Consider the following 13,717-nt stretch of genomic DNA (forward strand, 5'->3'; position numbering starts at 1 on the left):
GAATCTCAGCAGACTCCCCACTGAGCGAGGAGCCCATGGTGGTTCAATCTCAGGACCCTGATATCAGGACCTGAGCCAAAACCAAGAGGTGGTTGCTCAACTGACTGAGCCAGCCAGGCATCCCTTGATTTTTATTTTAAAAAAATAAAACTTTTACCAGAGTATACCACATTTTAAGAAAAGTGCACAGACCCTGGTACCTGGGTGGCTCAGTTAGTTTAGTGGCCGAGTCTTAATTTTGGCTCAGGTCGTGATTTCAGGGTCGTGGATCTGGGTGTTGGGCTCTGTGCTGGGGGTGGAGCCTGCTTAAGATTCTCTGTCTGTCTCCCCCCTCCCCCAAAAAAGTGCACAAATCATAAATGGACAATTTGATGAATTTACAAAGTGGATATGCTACCCATTGCCAAGAAATAAAACATGACCAGCAACCCTAAAACCCTTTCATGCTTGCACCATCACGCCATTTTCTCCCACTCCCAGTGTAAATAATTTAACTTTTTACACCATCAATTACATTTCTGAAATATTAACCGTAATTTATATGAGTGGAATTATATTTTTTGTGTGTGTCTGGTTTCTTTGTTCTCATTCATGTTTGTAAGATTCATCTCTGTTGTAGAGGCAGTAGCTGGTTTTCATTGCTGTAGTATACTGTTACATTTTATTAATATGGCACAATTCTATGTTAAAGTATTGCAAATATCTGGTTATACTCTGTAACTTGTTTCTTCATGCTTAATGGTTTATTTTGATGAGCAATAGATACTACTTTTACTGTAGTCCAATTTATACATTTTTCTATGTCCTTTTAAAGAAATATTGGTCTACCCTAAAGCCAATGAGGATGTTCTCCTTGAACTTCTAAGGCTGCTGCTTCTTCTTCTTTTTTTTTTTTTTTTAAGATTTTATTTATTTATTTTGGAGGGAAAGAGAGAGAACACATGAGCAGGGGCAGAAGGAGAGGGAGAAGCAGACTCCTCGCTGAACAGGGAGCCCGATGTGGGGCTTGATCACCAGGCCGCTGGGATCATGACTTGAGCGGAAAGCAGACGCTTACCTGACTGAACCACCCAGGCACCCCCTAAGGCTTGTGTTTTTACGTGTAAACTCTGTTACAATGAATTCATTCTTCATACTTTTTAAAATGGAATTTTATTAAAAAATGGACGTTAAATTTTATCAGATGCCTTTTCAGAGCAGTCAGGCTAGTTACTTGATTCCCTTCCCACCCCCTGTTTTTGTATTTAATAATATTGTCATCTTCCTTGTGCCTTACATGCAGTCCTTTCCCGGGAGGCCCTCTTCTTAATTGTAGTGGGTAATTGAAAAATGTGTTATGGGCTCTTTTCTAAGGTTTTATGTGGGGTATTTCATTTGTTCTCATTAAATGAAGTTCATTTGTAATTTTTAAAAATTCTTTGCATGTGATGCTCTTAACTATTCTGCATTTGAAGCCATCTCTCCATGCTTTTGTTGTTGTTCTTTGGAATATGTAATGGAAGAATTTTTCCTTTGAGTGTTTGGAAAAATTTTTCAGCAGCTTTATCAGTGCTCTTTTTAGTTTATTTTTTTATTATTATTTTTAAAGATTTTATTTATTGAGAGAGAGAGACAGAGTGACAGCACGAGCAGGGGAGCAGGGAGGAGAGGGAGAAGCAGACTCCCTGCTGAGCAGGGAGCCCCGAGGCTGGATTCCATCCCAGGATCCGGGGATCATAATTTGAGCGGAAGGCAGTTGCTTAACCGACTGAGCCACCCAGGTGCCCCCTCTTTTCGGTTTATTGATAAATTTTCTCATTCTCTTAGTTTTGGGTTTCTCTTTTTTGTGTCTTTTTGTTTGTTTTATGTTTGATTTATCATCTTTTTACATAGCTATATTAATTCCATATGTATCAGTAAATATTAGAGAATAGTTTATCACAAAAGCTCATAATCTTTTATTAATTATATTAGTTATTATTATTTATTATTAACTCACATTTTCTTTCCTCTTACAGGTGAATGAAACTATTGATCTGTGTTGTATTTTTAAGTGTGATTTTTTTCTGCTATATTTTCGTTTTTAAAATCTTTTTTGTGATTATTTTTTCATTTACTTTTTAGCTTGTAACTCTGTTCCATTTCTAAAATCTCAGTTCATTTTGCTCTTGCTTTTGTTTTTTTAATTACTAAGGTATTTAGAGTGGTAAATTTTTTTTCCTTTGGTTGACTGCTATGTATTCTGGTAAAATTGATGTTTCTGCTTAAAATATTTTAGTATGTTCTGTAGTTTTTTTCTTGACGTGTTGACAATTTAGGAAATATGTTATATGTTTCTTTCAGCTAAAATATAATTTATTATTAATCACATGTATAATTACATATTATACATAAGATATGTATATGTTTTATGCATATTTCCAAGTGAGTGGACATCTTTTAATTCTGAGAATTGTGTATGTGTTTGTAATATCTACCTTTCGGAATTTAATGAGGATAAGAATGATTTCTTTTTTTAAAGATTTTATTTATTTGTCAGAGGAAGAGAGAGAGAGGGTATGCGGGGAGCAGCAGGCAGAGGGAGAAGCAGGCTCCCTGCTGAGTGAGGAGCCTTATGCAGGACTTGATCCCAGGACCCTGGGATCATGACCAGAGCCGAAGGCAGATGCTTAACTGACTGAGCCACCCAGGGGTCCCAGAATGATTTCTAATTTCATGTATTAATAGCTTTTTGTCTTATTTTTTAGGTACTTCTCTAAAGAAATTAAAATCACATTGTATATATTTTAAATTTGTTCTTTAGATTGAGCATTTCCTCATGTAATTAAATATTTTTAAATATTTTTAATAGCTGTATAGTATTATAAAGATCTTTCACAGGCTATTTAATGAAAGCAGTTTTTTTTTTTTTTTTAAAGATTTTATTTATTTATTTGACAGAGAGAGAGAGCCAGTGAGAGAGGGAACACAAGCAGGGGGGAGTGGGAGAGGAAGAGGCAGGCTCCCAGCGCTCCCGGTGGAGCAGGGAGCCCGATGCGGGGCTCGATCCCAGGACCCTGGGATCACGCCCTGAGCCGAAGGCAGACGCTTAACAACTGAGCCACCCAGGCGCCCCTAATGAAAGCAGTTTTATTTGCTATTTAAATTGTGTTTTACAGTACCTTTATTTGTATTTTTTAATTTAAATTTTATGTATTTTAGAAAACAAACACGTGGTGTGACATTCAGAGGGAACAAAAAGAGTTTACAAAGTGTGTCTCTGTCTCTTTCCCACCCTCCCCTTCCCATGAGGCAGCCAGTGTTACTGGTTTGTCGTGTTTCTTCCCAGGGCTCTTTTTTTCATAAATAAGCAGATACAGGGGCGCCTGGGTGGCTCAGTTGGTTAAGCGTCTGCCTTCAGCTCAGGTCATGATCCTGGAGTCCCTGGATCAAGCCCCACATCCTGTTCCCCACTCAGCAGGGAGTCTGCTTCTCCCCCTGCCCCTCCTGCTGCTTGTGCTGTCTCTCTTAAATAAATAAATAAATAAATAAATAAAATCTTTAAAAAATAAAAATAAGCAAATACGTATGCACGTTTTCCTTTTTCACACAAATGGCCATCAGCATCTTACTTTTTTTCACTCAGCATATCATGGAGGTGACTTATATCAGTACATAAAAATTCTCATTAATTTTAAGGCTGCAAAGTGTTCTGATATATATTTAATATATATACATGTAACATATTATATATGACATGTATATAATATTAGAAATTTATTTTAGCACACTTACTGTTCCTTGATATTGAAATTGTTATGATACTTTGAAGTTGAGAATGTATTGATTGAGATTTGCTCCTTGTTTAAAAGTGTAGGTCTCTAGCTTGGATTCTTTCCCTCACTGCCCTTATTTGAGACATAGTTTGCCTTTCTTAGTGAGGAATGGGTCAGGCATTGGGTTACAGAGTTACTGGCCCCTTTAAAGAAGTGATGGTGGAGCACCTGGGTGGCACAGTCAGTTACACATCTGCCTTCAGCTCCGGTCGTGGTCCTGGGGTCCTGGGATCGAGCCTCACATTGGGCTCCCTGCTCATTGGGGAGTCTGCTTCTCCCTCTCTCTCTGCCTGCTGCTCCCCCTGCTTGTGCTCTCTGACAATAAATAAAATCTTTAAAAAAAAAATAAAGAAGTGATGAGCTCACTTCTTGGGGGGCTGAGGAAGGGAGTGCATTAGGTATCAGAGGCAGTATATAAGGAATTCTGAGATTGAAGGTCCTAATAATATAGACTTCTAAAATTTGTTAAATACAATAACATAAAAAAATGCATGAAACATAAAAGTAGTGCTTAAAAGATTATAAAGGGAACACCCGCGTGACCCCATCCAAGTCAAGAAATAAAACACTGTTGCACATAGGGGGCCTCTTCCAGTCACGACTCTGTCCTCTGCCCCTGCTGGTAGCCACTTTCCTGACCAGTACAGTATTTGTGTTGATTGTCTTTATAGCTTTATGACCTAATTATGTATTGCTGAACAGTGCAGTAAAATTGTGCCTGGTTTTGGATGTTTTCCCCTGGTGTTTTTAGATATCTGAACTTCTGTATCCCCAAGAGCAGTCTTGAGGAGGAAGAGTCAAAGAGGATATGTGGGAAGTGAAGGGGTAAGGAATCCTACACATCTTGTCTTAATGAAGTTTGGGGACATCAGTCTTACTATTATTAGGTGAACTTGAGATCTTTTTCATACCACGTGATGGAGCTATATATCCACTGTTGCTAGGATTCTAGAACTAGCTCTGGTTTGGTTCTTTGAAGTACTGCTTCTGAATCACCTATTTGCTCTGACCAGGGGATGGTCCAGCCTGGAGGTCTCTTTATGTGTCCATTCTGTTCCCGCCTGTGTTCCTCTGCTGGGCATTTTTAACTAACTGTTCATGCTTAAGTGCCCCTGTGGATTGCAGAAGAAAAAAAATTTCTTACGTTTTGCTTTCTTTTTGTTATTTTTCTTAACCAATCTGTAAAAGCTATGGAGTTTAATTATGGACTTTATTCATAAATGTCTGTTCCTCTCTCCCCTTTAGCCAACTCAAAAGCTTGAACAAATCAAGAGTTTTCCTTTTTTTGTGCAGAGCCCATTGCATTTGCTAGAAATACAGGTGGAAAGTGGCACTGTGGTCTGGATCATGCCTGATTTTTTTAAAAACAATATTCTTTATCAAGAGGCCATGGAAACAGTTTTGTAGTTGAGTTATTTTCAAACTTTTGTGATGCTACTTAACGCCACAACCAAGTACGTGCAGAGATAATTGTAAAACCCACTGAGGTTTCATGAACAGTGCCCTATGTACAGTTAACTCTGACCTCGTTTATTCTGTTTTAATTTCATTAAAAATAAATGTTGATTGGGGACCCATTAAATGGTCTGCAGGATCCTGCAGTAGGTCACTGCCTGCAGTTGAAAGGCTCCATGGTTTTCTAGAGGAGGTGGTTAATGCTTAGGGATTACACGGAGTTCAGCAAACTAGCGTTGTGGTGTGGTTAGGAGTGCGGACTCGGAGAAGTACAGGCTTGGCCTCAAACCCTGGCTCTGTCACTTGCCAGTCTCATTCTCGGGCCTCAGCCTTCTCTAACGTGGGAACGGCAGTCCCTGCCGCGGGGCTTTGGGGATTAGGCCAGAGACTGTCTAGCTGTAAGGGAAGCATTAATGTGCACCTGCTGGAATTAGCTACTATTCCTTGTTTTGGGCCTTACTAGATTTTCTCTGACTTCTAGCCCAGTGCTCTTTGTACAGATTGCAGCATCTGCTGTGACAGGAGTTGTGGGGCAGCGTTAAGTAACAGAGCAGGTGGATGAGCGTTGCTTAGTTGATGGGCTTGCCCTCTGGGGTCAGTTCAGGTGACTGCTGTGGTCTGAGCTCAAAAATTCTGCTCGTTTATTATAGGGGTAGAAACTGCATAAATCTCCAGGTGGTCACAGTGCCTTCGGTGCCAGAGATCTGGTCTTCCTGCCCTCGTTCACCGGCCAGAGGTTGACGCTAGAGAGGGAGGGAGTGAGCGTGAGTGTCTGTGTGTGAGTGTGTGTGTGTGTGAGATCCACTCAGGGGAAGGCCACAGGACATAGTCTCCTGTCTGAGTCTTCTCTCTTCTTCCTCTCATATTTCACATTTAAAATCCATTTCCTCCCTTTCTACCCACCCCCCTTCTAAATAATGACCAGCGTTTATGTTTTGGATAACAATCTGTTTTTAAAAGGAATTGTAGCAAATTTATACATGAGAATTTAAACAAAATTAAATTCATATAAAGTCTTACTCTGCAGAGAAACTCATTCATTAACATGCAGTGTTTTTTCTTCCAGTCTGTTTTCATGTATTAAAAAGAAGGTGTAATAATACAGTACATTCAAGCACCTTTGTAATGAAATTAAAAACCGAACTGGTTCGATAGCTCTAGATGAGTAGGTGGCAGAGGAAGGACAGAGTTGAGTTGGGGAGACAGTGACCTCTTACTGCTTCTGAGACTGAGGAGTGACCTACAATTTCATCTGCCCCCTCAGGTATTCTGGAACGAATAAGAAATCAACTTTAAAAGGCTTCCCCATTTTCAGCTCTTTCTCCCTTATTTGATGTGCACCCCTGAGGTCAGAAGAGCAGGTCTTTATGGGTGTTAGGCCGCTGAAATTAATACCCCATTAGATTGCTGGTAGAGTTGCTGTTTGTTGTGGAATATGAAAGCTGAATTGTTTCTGACCGTTCCACCAAGCATATGTATGCTAGCCAGTGCTTTTCAGCCGCTTCAGTTTCCTAAACCTGTGGTCCCACCCCAGTCCTGACAAGAACCGGGGCGTGATGCAGGGAGTTACGTACCTTCCACCACAGTTCCTGGATGACACGTGTGCTCTGGAAATGGTGACCTGACATGAAGACAGTCTGTTTTCTCTTTTCCCCACAGACTTTGAAGCCAGCTTCATAAGGCTGTTGGACAAAATAACTAATGGCTCTCGGATTGAAATAAACCAAACAGGTAAGCTCTCTTTCTTCCCGTTCCTGAAAGCACCCACATGTACTACTGAAGTAGTCCTCTACTTCTCATGCCTTTTGACCGTATAAATACTCAGGTGCAAAGAGCCAATTTCCTGTCTGGGGTACAGTTGTGCAGAGATGTATGTGAAATCTGCTGGTGTGTAAGGGGCATACAGTTGATTTATAGAAGTTAGAGAGCTGGAAATTTCAGATCAACAAACAAGCACCTCTTTTTCAACAACAGAAATACTTTACACCTAATATTTATGCACAACTTTTCAAAGTCCGTTTATTTATTTTGTCACAATAAAATTTTACAGCCAACTCTGTGAGGTAGTCGCATGTGCTGAATTTTATGTTATTTTTTTAATGTTGTCTTTTAAAATAAGTATGCATGGGGCACCTGAGTGGCTCAGACAGTTGAGCGTCCACATTTTGGTTTCGGCTGAGGTCATGATCTTGGGGTTGTGAGATTGAGCCCCGCAATGGCGCTCCACGCTCAGCACAGAGTCTGCTTGGCATTCTTTCCCTCTTCCCCTCCCCCTGCCCCCACATGCACATTCTCTCTCTCTCTCAAGTTAAGAAAAAAAGTCTTAAAAAAATAAGTATGCACAAGTAAATGCAAAAGATGTGCAGATCTGTTCACCTGTTTCTTCTTCCGTTCCCTCCGTGAGGGGCAGCTGCGGTCACAGCCCGGGGTGTGTGCCCTTGACTCTGTTACATGCCTTTGCTTGCATGGGCGCGTCTGTGTCTCAAGCCGCCAGCAAGGTCATGCTCTTCATACTGCTCTGCATCCAGCTTTTCTGCACTATCACAGATGTCTCAGAACTTTCCCTGCCAGGTATTTTGCAGGCCCATCTCAGTATTGCAGTGGGCCTACTAGAGTATTCTGTTGTATGGAGGCATGATAATTTATTTAACTGCTCCCTCTGATAAACATTTAGGTTGGTTCTAGCTCTTTGTTTGTTGGCTCTTAGAAACTCTTTTCTTGACCTTGTATGGAAAATTGTGGCTCTTTGTTTGGCTGGCTCTGTAAACTATTCACCTTTGCACATATAGTCCACAAAGGAAACTGTGAACTTTCTCATTCATTGGTACTCATAAGAAAGAAGACAAGGTTGCCCTAATAAGTGTGCCCTGCATCACATGAGACTCACTGATCCATAGCTGCATTCGGCCCTACCCTTTGGAGAATAAATTTCAGGCATGAGACTTCTGATGCCCTTTGCAACCTGTGATTCCTCGAGTCTTCCTTGACTTACTTCGAAATTGCTGGAGATTTAAAAAATTTTTAATTTAAAAAATAAATTTTTTAGCAATTTTTATCGGTGATTCAGAGGGTTCATAATTCTTTTCTGGTCATATCTGCACCTTAAATTGGAAAGTAAGACATTTTATATGATCCTGCTTCTACCTCATTCTTCCTGCCCCACCAGAGTAGAAGCCTTGATTCTGATGATCTGACCAATTTCTCACTTGGTTAATTTGCAGACATAGATTTGCAGACTTTAGTGATGATATGGTGTCTTTTTTTTTTTTAATGAAACTCCAAATTTTTTTATTTTATGAAACTCCAAAGAGCTGCTTTCCTTTTGAGTGACCAAGCCTAGCTTTCTTTCCTCTAATGTTAAATTTATTGGTAAATTATGCCAGAAGGCAGTGGCAAAAGATTTTGAGTAGCAGCAATCCCTTGTTCACCCATTTATGCACCCCCTCCCCCAGATAATCTAGAATGTTTTACTTTGCTTTTCCCCCTAATATGTACACCCAGTAAGAAACTTTTTGGGTGATACGAATATGTGAAAGAGTGAATAAAAATAAGAGTTTCCACTAAAGCTATTCAGTAATTTTAGATCTTTCCATTTGTTGCTATTAAATTAAAAGAGCTACTATTAACAGAATTAAGTGCCATCAAGTACTTGCCTTCTCTAGGAATCCTGTTGGTGAGTGCGGCCTATGGGAAATCTCATTTCAAGGGCCCAGAAGGACCTGCTTGCTGGTGTGATGATTTTGGCATGTTATTTGTAAAGCCCCCCACCTGCAGGCAGAGTGTGCTTTGGAAGATCAGGGCGCCTCTTAGGATCTCTCCTCTGTGCCCTGCCACGACTTTGGCAATGCAGTTGCTTAGGGAGGGGTTTAATTTATTACCGTTTATTAAATTACACTCACAGTTTATTATTGTTACAGGGGCTTGACAGTAATGAGTCAGCTTTTGGAGTGAAGTGTGGGCTCTTAGGAATGGCATTTTGAACTTCTTGGATGCCCTTGTCAGCCTTTCCCCTTGGGGTTTATTGCCTTCGCTGCCTTTGTGACACTTAGTGTTTTTTGTTTTGTTTTGTTTTGTTTGTTTTTTCTGCTGAATGTGGCTCTTCCTCCGGTGTAAGGAACGACCTTGTATTACCAGCCTGGACTCCTGTATGGTGGGTCTGTGGAACATGACTGTAATGTCCTTCGCAGCATTGGCTACTACCTGGAGAGTCTTCTTTGCCTGGCTCCGTTTATGAAGCACCCGTTAAGAATTGTTCTACGAGGAGTAACCAATGACCAGGTTGACCCTTCGGTGAGTAGTGAGTAGTTTTGTCTCTTGCAGCAACCCGGCGTTAGAGAAACAAGTTCCTGATAAAGCACAGGTTTGTTGCTGAGTGTCTTTGTTTTGTTATTTACCGTGAGATTTAGACATTTGTCACTCTAGGAAGCAGATGAACCAAGACTTGCAATCATCAAATTCAGTGACGATTGTTAACATTCATCAAGGTGCCTTTCATTGTCGTGTCTAAGAACCTTCAGAACAGATGTGCGCAGTCTCATCATGGTTGACATGAAATATGGCTCTGTTGGCTCAGGTGCTTGAGAGCGGAATCTTCTTAAGGTCATGTGATGGCTGCGACTGGAAGGCAGCAGACCAGAATTTTAGACAGAAAATAATAATATCTCCTTGGCATTGCTGTAGCATAATCTTGACTTACTTGGGTTTTAACCATAAATTTTAGGACTTTTCTTCTTCTGAGAAGAGTTGGCAGATTTAGAAAAAGGGCAAAGGCAGGGAAGGTAAATGTGAATTTGGATAGTTTGTGGGCACCAGCAAGCTGCTGCTTTTTTTTTTCTTTTAAGGTTTTATTTATTTGAGAGCGAGAGCACAAGCAGTGGGGAGGAACAGAGGGGGAGGGAGAAGCAGACTCCTTGCTGAGCAGGGAGCCCGACATAGGGCTCGATCCCAGGACCCTGGGATCACGACCTGAGCTGAAGGCAGATGCTTAACTGACTGAGCCAACCAGATGCCCCAGCAACCTTCTTATTAAGCATCCCAATTTACCTGCATGTGTGGGGAGGATAGTTTAATATACATGTGGGATTTTCACTGTGGCCATCATAACTGTCTTAGTGCTCATCTAGGATGGGTTTTGTTGTGTGTGAGTGTGTGAGTGAGAGAGAGAGAGACAGAGATTAGAGCAGTTCTGTCTAGGACTGCCTTATACTTCTCTTGTATGGAGGGAAGGATCTCCACCTTTGGATTCTTTGCTGACCACAGAAGGTATCGTAAAGCTGAGGGCCATGATGTGAAATACATACCAAGGACAGTTGTCTTCATTTTTACTGATAGTGGACCAGGACCACTGAGAGAGTGGCTTCTGAGGCAGAATGTGAAGTGTGTAGCTTCCTAACCAGGAAAAACCAATTAGGTGATGCAGTGAGTCCCAAAGCGGAAACTGTTGGTATTCACTCAGACGTCTGCTAAGGTATAAACCTGGTTAATGTGTTGCTAGGCACTAAAAGACTTATTCCTCAGTTCTTGGGAATTTATGTACATAAACTCTTCTCTTAGGATCCTGAGTACGGTGCAAGATCTGAAATTCTCAGTTGTAAAGCAATGTTGCATAAACTGTTTAGAATTTTAAATATATATTTATTTATTTGAGAGAGGGAGGGGAGGGGCAGAAAGAGAAACCCAAGCAGATTCCCCGATGGGCGTGGAGCCTGACACAGGGCCCAGTCTCACCCGCCTGAGATCATGACCTGAGCTGAAACGAAGTGTTGGATGCTGACTGTGCCACCCAGATGCCCCCCCTTTTAAAGATTTATTTATTTAAACTGTTTAGAATTTTAGACTAATTTCACATGATTGCTTTTTTACCCCCTGCATTTTCTGAGGGTTCTAGGAAACTACCTTTCAGTTAAAAGTGTGAGAGGAGGCCTCTATATTTTTAGATTGGAGTGGTGTAAGGAGGAGGAGCCTTGCATAATGGGAAAAGCTCTGAAGCATGCAGGAAACTTGGGCACTGTAGGTCTCAGTTTTGTACTTTTTTTTTTTCTCTCCCTATAATTGCTAATAATCTTAAAAGCTGTTTCCACTGGCATTATTTAAAAAAAGTTTTACATATTATTAGCCAGTGACAAAGCTTAACTGATGAATTCCCCAGAAATAATATTTAATTCTTGAATGCAGAGCATTTTTTTAAAAGATTTTATTTATTTATTTGACAGAGAGAGCACAAGCAGGGGGAGCAGCAAGCAGAGGGAGAGGGAGAAAGAGATTCCCCACTGAGAAGGGAGTCCGACACAGGGCTCAATCCCAGGATCCTGGGATCATGAGACCTGAGCTGAAGGCAGATGCTGAACCGACTGAGCCACCCAGGCACTCCCTACATGCAGAGTATTTAAAAAATCAGTTTTCACATGTTGCAGAGCTCTCTGCTTTTGCTAGCAGCGCTACTAAAATGACCTTGGTTAGTACCTGGCTCCAGACCAGGATAAAATAAATACACCTAGTCCTGGATGAGAGTAACTTCTTCAGCCTGTATCTTCGTCATTTCAAGCCTTCTCTTGAATGTATGGCTGCCTGGTTCATGTCCACTCTGCGCATGCAGGGACGAATTCAAAGAGTTCCCTTCTGGAACTCGATCTTATGAGTTGGACAGCCAAGAAGGCAGCTAGGGAGACTACAAGGTCATCCCTGTCAGAGGTACAAGCAAAGTGCTGAGGGCGGGAGAGGGTTTTCTAGAGGAAAGGAAGTCAGAGTCAGTCTCAGATATTAGGAAGGTGAGGGTGAATTGGAGAGGTGTCAGCTAGATTGAACATTATGGGCGTGGAAGTGGAAAGGAAGGGACAGGTCTGAAGGACATTGTGGAGTGTGAGACTTCTTAACTTGAAAACTGATTGGAGATGGGATAGGGGGAATTGGTTATAAATTATTCCAGGATTTCTATTCTTGACTGGAAGGATAGAGATCAGATAGCATTCGACACAGGGAAGAGGAGAATTATGATAGGATGATGGATGATGTGTTTAATTTTGATTCTCTTCTCTGGGATATTGGCAGGATATTCACATTAGGTTGTCCAGCTGGCAGTTAGAAATTATTGTCTAGAGCCTCAGAGATGGGTCATCAGGATCTTACCTATTGATAATTAAGTCCTTAGAAGAATGAGATTGACCAGTGCCAAGGTTGAGCACTGGTAGCTTTGTGATTTAATTAATCCTACAAGTGTTCTTTCGTCCGGCTTGCACAGTGTGGTGGTAGTGTGTGTATCCGAATCGGTGGTTCATGTTTGAGACCCCAGATTTTATATTATAGTAGGTTGAAGTGGCCACACTGGGTGGCCATCAGCTGGACCTGCATGGCGTGGCCCTCTTTGGATAAATCGTGAGCTCTCCTGTTGGACACAGATCTTAGCTGACCTCATGATTCATTAAAATTCCCTTTCTGGCCTCTCTGGGCTACATGGTTCCTGAGACTGAGACTAGAGGAGGAAGAGGAAATGAATGTTTAAGGTGTGAGTGGGAGAAGAGGGGCTGGAGACAGTGACCATGGAGATCAGAGTCGAGTTCTAAGAAGCGGGGGGTGACTCACAGAGCCAATTTTTGTAGGAACTCACTCAGGGCTGGGTGGGGAGATTCAGCAGTGAGAAGTTGTGTTGACCTTCAAGAGAGTGGTGTCATTGGACTGTAAAGACAGGCATGGGTTGAGGAAAGAGTAGCAAATAGAACCATGGAAAACTGGGAGATTCTTCTAGAAGGTTGGATAGGATGATTCTTTAAGAGCTGAGTTTTTGTTTTGGTTTGGTTTTTGTTTTTTGAACGAGGGGAAACTTGATCCTGCTTGTGGGCAGAGGAGATGCTGTAGTGGAGAAAGGAACAAGTGAATAAAAGGAGTGGGGGTGTTTGTAAGGCCAACTCCAACAGTGGGAGGGATGAGGGTCGACAGTGGAAGTGATGGGGTGAGCCTTGTGCAGGAATAGGGACATTTTCCCCTGGGGACAAAAGGATAGGACGTGGGAACAAATTCTGAGGAGAAGAAAAGTTCAGGAGGTCTCCTCTGATTCTTAGTGATTCTGTACCAGAGCCACTGGTCAAAAGGCAAGTGAAGATTCCAGTCTTTTTTAAAAGAAGTACAGTTACATCTGCTGTGTGCTGGGCACTCTTTTGGGTGAACCTGTGTTCCTATGTATGCATCCTTATTTATTTAATTCTTATACCAACCCTGTGAGATGGATGCTCTTATCACTGTTTCGGACAAGGTAGCTGGGAGCAGATTTCTTCCCTTTTTCTTTTTGGCTTGGATCTGGTCAGTTTCTGTCTGTTGACTGATTGAACTGAAGGGTAATGCCTTTGCCCTCAGGTGCCACCTGGGTCAGACTTTTGCCTGTAATCACAGAGTACAGCTCCGTTTTCCTTAAGCAGAACTTGCAGACCATCCCCACTCTGCTAAAATTAGAGTGTGTGGAGCTAGGGGAGCATGTC

The 13,717-nt window shown here is 41.6% G+C and overlaps 1 protein-coding gene across 1 annotated transcript in view; it reads left to right on the forward strand.

Moving 5' to 3' along the window:
• Positions 1–13,717, forward strand: part of RCL1 (RNA terminal phosphate cyclase like 1) — a 57,327-nt gene that overhangs the window by 10,033 nt on the left and 33,577 nt on the right. The window contains exons 2-3 of the mRNA XM_040620302.1: positions 6,909–6,980; positions 9,364–9,539. Of these exons, the coding sequence (XP_040476236.1) occupies positions 6,909–6,980; positions 9,364–9,539 (248 nt within the window). The remainder of the gene's footprint in view (positions 1–6,908; positions 6,981–9,363; positions 9,540–13,717) is intronic.

This window comes from Ursus maritimus, unplaced genomic scaffold (assembly GCF_017311325.1).
Source record: "Ursus maritimus isolate PB19 unplaced genomic scaffold, ASM1731132v1 scaffold_34, whole genome shotgun sequence".
NCBI classification, from domain to species: Eukaryota; Metazoa; Chordata; class Mammalia; order Carnivora; family Ursidae; genus Ursus; species Ursus maritimus.